General features: G+C 45.5%; 1 protein-coding gene across 1 annotated transcript; it reads left to right on the top strand.

Annotated features, from left to right (window-relative positions):
• Positions 1-2,094: 2,094 nt before the first annotated feature.
• LOC311326443 (melanocortin receptor 5-like) lies at positions 2,095-3,898 on the top strand (the record flags this gene model as incomplete). The annotated part of the gene is made up of 3 exons (XM_084459336.1): positions 2,095-2,241; positions 2,419-2,600; positions 3,205-3,898. 3 exons carry the CDS (start codon positions 2,095-2,097, stop codon positions 3,896-3,898), a joined length of 1,023 nt encoding a protein of 340 aa, XP_084315462.1.
• Between the last annotated feature and the right edge of the window lie 1,127 nt (positions 3,899-5,025).

Genomic DNA, 5,025 nt, shown 5'->3' with positions numbered 1-5,025 from the left:
TATGATCGGGATACCGAACCCACTCACCCAGTTGGGTGTGATTGTCTGTCCGGGGTCGTTCAGGTCACAGCTGCACTGCCAGGCGTCTCTCGTGGCTGTCGCTGTCTGCTTTGGCTGACGACCAGTCTTGGACTTTCTCAGGGTTCGATTTCCGATCCGGGTCACGGCACTAATTGTTGACTTTCGTTGTTTTTTATCATTATTGTGTTTTGTTTACAATAAAAGACGGCCCCCAATCTAACATAATACCACACAGTCCAGTGTCTCCTTGTTCTGATGTATCCCAAATGAATCTCTCCAACACAGAATTTGAGCGACAAGCAAAAACTGTTTATTCCAGAAGGTTTGACATACAAAAGACGATGGCATAAAGTCTAATGTACAGATGACCTCTCTGTATGCTGTCTGGACTCAAATCAAAGCATCGGAGCTCGAGCACGGTTCTTATGGTTCGGGTGTCCCCCCCCCGCTCGTCTTTCTGGTCTCTTCTGTGGCCTTGTGAGTGTACCAACCATGGAATGTCATCTTTATCTCATAAGTCTATGGAAGAGGGACACTGTTTCTTACAGAAAGCTACAGCTACAGCCATACTCAGAGGTCAATCATTATAATTTAGAAATAGCTAACAGGATCAGATTAACCCAACATTTCTCTATAAATCAACCAAATTCAACATAGTGCTATGGGTTTTTGTGTGTATAGTGTTATGCGTTTTTGTGTGCAGTGTTGTTTTTTTGTGTATGTACTGTTATATGTTTTTGTGTGTATAGTGTTATGTGTTTTTTTGTGTATAGTGTTATGTGTTTTTGTGTGTATAGTGTTATGTGTTTTTGTGTGTATAGTGTTATGTGTTTTAGTGTGGATAGTGTTCTGTGTTTTTGTGTGTATAGTGTTGTGTTTTTGTGTGTATAGTGTTATGTGTTTTAGTGTGTATAGTGTTATGTTTTAGTGTGTATAGTGTTGTGTTTTAGTGTGTATAGTGTTATGTGTTTTAGTGTGGATAGTGTTCTGTGTTTTAGTGTGTATAGTGTTATGTGTTTTAGTGTGTATAGTGTTGTGTTTTTGTGTGGATAGTGTTCTGTGTTTTTGTGTGTATAGTGTTGTGTTTTTGTGTGTATAGTGTTATGTGTTTTTGTGTGTATAGTGTTATGTGTTTTAGTGTGTATAGTGTTATGTGTTTTGTGTGTATAGTGTTATGTGTTTTTGTGTGTATAGTGTTATGTGTTTTTGTGTGTATAGTGTTATGTGTTTTTGTGTGTATAGTGTTGTGTTTTTGTGTGTATAGTGTTGTGTTTTTGTGTGTACAGTGTTGTGTTTTTGTGTGTGTACTGTTATGTGTTTTTGTGTGTATAGTGTTGTGTTTTTGTGTGTATAGTGTTGTGTTTTTGTGTGTATAGTGCGATGTGTTTTTGTGTGTATAGTGTTATGTGTTTTTGTGTGTATAGTGCGATGTGTTTTTGTGTGTATAGTGCGATGTGTTTTTGTGTGTATAGTGCGATGTGTTTTTGTGTGTATAGTGCGATGTGTTTTTGTGTGTATAGTGTGGTGTTTTTGTGTGTATAGTGCTGTGTTTTTGTTATGTGTTACTGTATGTGTTTTTTGTGTGGGTTTGTAGTGTTTTTGTTTTTAAGCTGCAGAATTGAATTGAACTGAATTGAATTGAATTGAGCTGAACTTAATTGAATTGATAACCAATCATTTGAGTCATTGAGCCAGACGAGGGGAAGCATTTGATTGGAGAATGGTAGAGTGGTCCGGAATGACATCACTGACGGATAGGACAGATTCAGATGACTACACTACTGATAACACACACACACGCACACACACGCACACACACGCACACACAGGAAACAGATCTAGATGTGTTGGAATGTGATTTATATGGTTACCAAACAATATATAGTGTTACCCATTAGAACAATACAATTGATGTTATAATATACAAATATGGACTCAATTAACTTAACTTAAATGCTGTTATCATCACGCTTCCTGTCCCCCTCTCCCCCCCCTCCCCCCTCCAGCAGGATGCAGCTGAGGACACTGAGCCAGTGATCAGATCGCCTACGTCAAGCCCCTCCCCTACTCAACATGAACCGCTCCTCCACCCTGACCCCGCCCTTCTGGGCCCTCTTCACCAACCACAGCTCTCTCTATGACTACTATGACAACGCCACCGCGGCCCCGCCCTCACTCGCCAAGCCCAAGGCATGCGAGCAGCTCACCATAGCCGTCGAGGTGGGTGGGTCAGAGCCTGAAATACCTGCGGTCACACTATGTCCTGCCATTGTGCCCTGAGCAAGGCACTAAGCCCCCTGCCCTCAAACCTACTATGATCAGGAGACAGCTGAGCTATGATGTCACAGATCAGTGTCAATAAAGTTTTTTTGGGGGGGTGGGGGATTCCCTCTCCAGGTGTTCCTCATCCTGGGCATAATCAGCCTGCTGGAGAACATCCTGGTCATCATAGCCATCGTGAAGAACAAGAACCTCCACTCGCCCATGTACCTGTTTGTGTGCAGCCTGGCCGTGGCAGACATGCTGGTCAGCGTGTCCAACGCCTGGGAGGCCCTGGTCATCTACTTCCTCAACAACAAGTAGGAACACTGTTGGTTCAACGTGAATATTGGGTCTGGGGTTAAATCATGTTGGCTGAGGTCGATTAACAGAGTTGATTAACAGTGTCTTAACATGAACAGAGTTGATTAACAGGGTCTAACATTAATAGAGTTGATTAATAGTGTTGAACATTAACTGTGCTGATTAACAATTAACAGTGTCTAACATTAACAGTGTTGATTTACAGTGTCTGAACATGAACAGAGTTGATTAACAGTGTCTGAACATTAACAGTGTTGATTAACAGTGTCTGAACATTTACAGTGTTGATTAACAGTGTCTGAACATTAACAGTGTTGATTAACAGTGTCTGAACATTTACAGTGTTGATTAACAGTGTCTGAACATCAACAGTGTTGATTAACAGTGTCTGAACATTAACAGTGTTTATTTTCAGTGTCTGAACATCAACAGTGTTGATTTACAGTGTCTGAACATCAACAGTGTTGATTAACAGTGTCTGAACATTAACAGTGTTGATTAACAGTGTCTGAACATTAACAGTGTTGATTTACAGTGTCTGAACATCAACAGTGTTGATTAACAGTGTCTAACATCGGCTGCTCTTCCAACCCCCTCCAGATGGCTGGTGGTGGATGATCACTTCATCCGTCACATGGACAACGTCTTCGACTCCATGATCTGCATCTCCGTGGTGGCGTCCATGTGCAGCCTGCTCGCCATCGCCGTCGACCGCTACGTGACCATCTTCTACGCCCTGCGCTACCACAACATCGTCACGCTTCGCCGCACCGCCGGCATCATCGCCGCCATCTGGACCTTCTGCACCAGCTGCGGCATCATCTTCATCGTGTACTCGGACTCCACGCCCGTCATCGTGTGCCTGGTGTCCATGTTCTTCGCCATGCTGGTGCTGATGGCGTCCCTCTACAGCCACATGTTCCTGCTGGCGCGTTCCCACGTCAAGCGCATCGCAGCGCTGCCCGGATCCAGCTCCGTCCACCAGCGCGCCAGCATGAAGGGCGCCATCACGCTCACCATCCTGCTGGGGATCTTCGTGGTGTGCTGGGCGCCGTTCTTCCTCCACCTCATCCTCATGATCTCCTGCCCCAAGAACCTCTACTGCTTCTGCTTCATGTCCCACTTCAACATGTACCTGATCCTCATCATGTGCAACTCCGTGGTCGACCCGCTGATCTACGCCTTCCGCAGCCAGGAGATGAGGAAGACCTTCTGCGAGATCATCTGCTGCTTCAGCCTCAGGAACGTCTGCAGCAACCTGGGGCTCGCCCGCAACGTCACTGAGCTCGACTGAGATGACCTTCAGATGACCTCCAGATGACCTCCAGATGACCTTCAGATGACCTTCAGATGACCCACATTGACTACAACACCCTAACCCGGGGAGCCGGGCGGTGTTGTGGTCACGGCCGCCTCAGTTGAGTCCAGACTGACTGCTGTCTACAGACTGGTCTTCAGACTGGAGAACACTGGACCTGCAGACTCCAGGATCACGGGGGTTTCATGAACAGCTCCCCCTGGCGGTGCGGAGGGGGACTCAACTACACGAGGCAGAGCGGGAACACTTGGAACTTCAACACGTTGACCTTTTATGGACCTTCCTCTGCCCTTTACTGTGTGTTTACTGTGCTCATAACCCTGTCAGACACAGCCACGACCTCTGACCCATGAATCATGACCTTGGGTTTAACTACAACAAGAGCGTACGGAATTATGTGCATTGATGAACCGTTATACGTGCAGTACTTCTCCGTCGCGTATGTACAGCGCGCGTGCAAAAGATGGCCGCCGCGTGTCGCCTACATTCCGTTGGAGCTGCGGTTGGACTGTGCAGTTCCTCAGAAATGAGTGCACGGCAAAAAAGATGTGCTTGTCTACGCGTGTAGTGCATGTTGTTAAACGGCAAGTTTACCGCAGGCTTTAGGGGGGGTGTGGAGGGCTCGGGGGGGTCTCATGACAAGTAATTATATATTTATTGGAAGTTAAAGGACATGGGCCAACATTTTGGGAAAGACGCTTGTTTTCCATCTTCCCTGGGGTTAGACAAGCAGTGTGAAGCATTTTCAACTTATACCACTCAACGTGGTAAATACACACATTAAAAACTCTAAACAGAATAGTTCTGGAGTTGTATTGGGGGGTTATTTCGTGACATTTGGAAAGTAGGCTAATCGGTCTAACCTGGTACCAGTGAATGCCGCTAAGCTAGGCTAATCGGTCCAGGTCTCGCCACGCCATATTGCCAGACAGAGTTGAGAATGCTTCACACTGCTTGTCTAACCCCAGGGAAGATGGAAAACAAGCGTATTTCACAAAATGTTGGCCATGTCCTTTAATATTATTTGGATTACATGAGTGTGACGGTGCCCCTTTGTGTGTGTGTGTGTGTGTGTGTATGTGTGTGTGTGTGTGTGTGTGTGA

Source organism: Borostomias antarcticus (assembly GCF_949987555.1).
Source record: "Borostomias antarcticus genome assembly, chromosome: 27".
Classification (NCBI taxonomy): domain Eukaryota; kingdom Metazoa; phylum Chordata; class Actinopteri; order Stomiiformes; family Stomiidae; genus Borostomias; species Borostomias antarcticus.
Note: the sequence above shows the minus strand (reverse complement) of the source record. Positions and strands in the feature narration are given on the sequence as shown.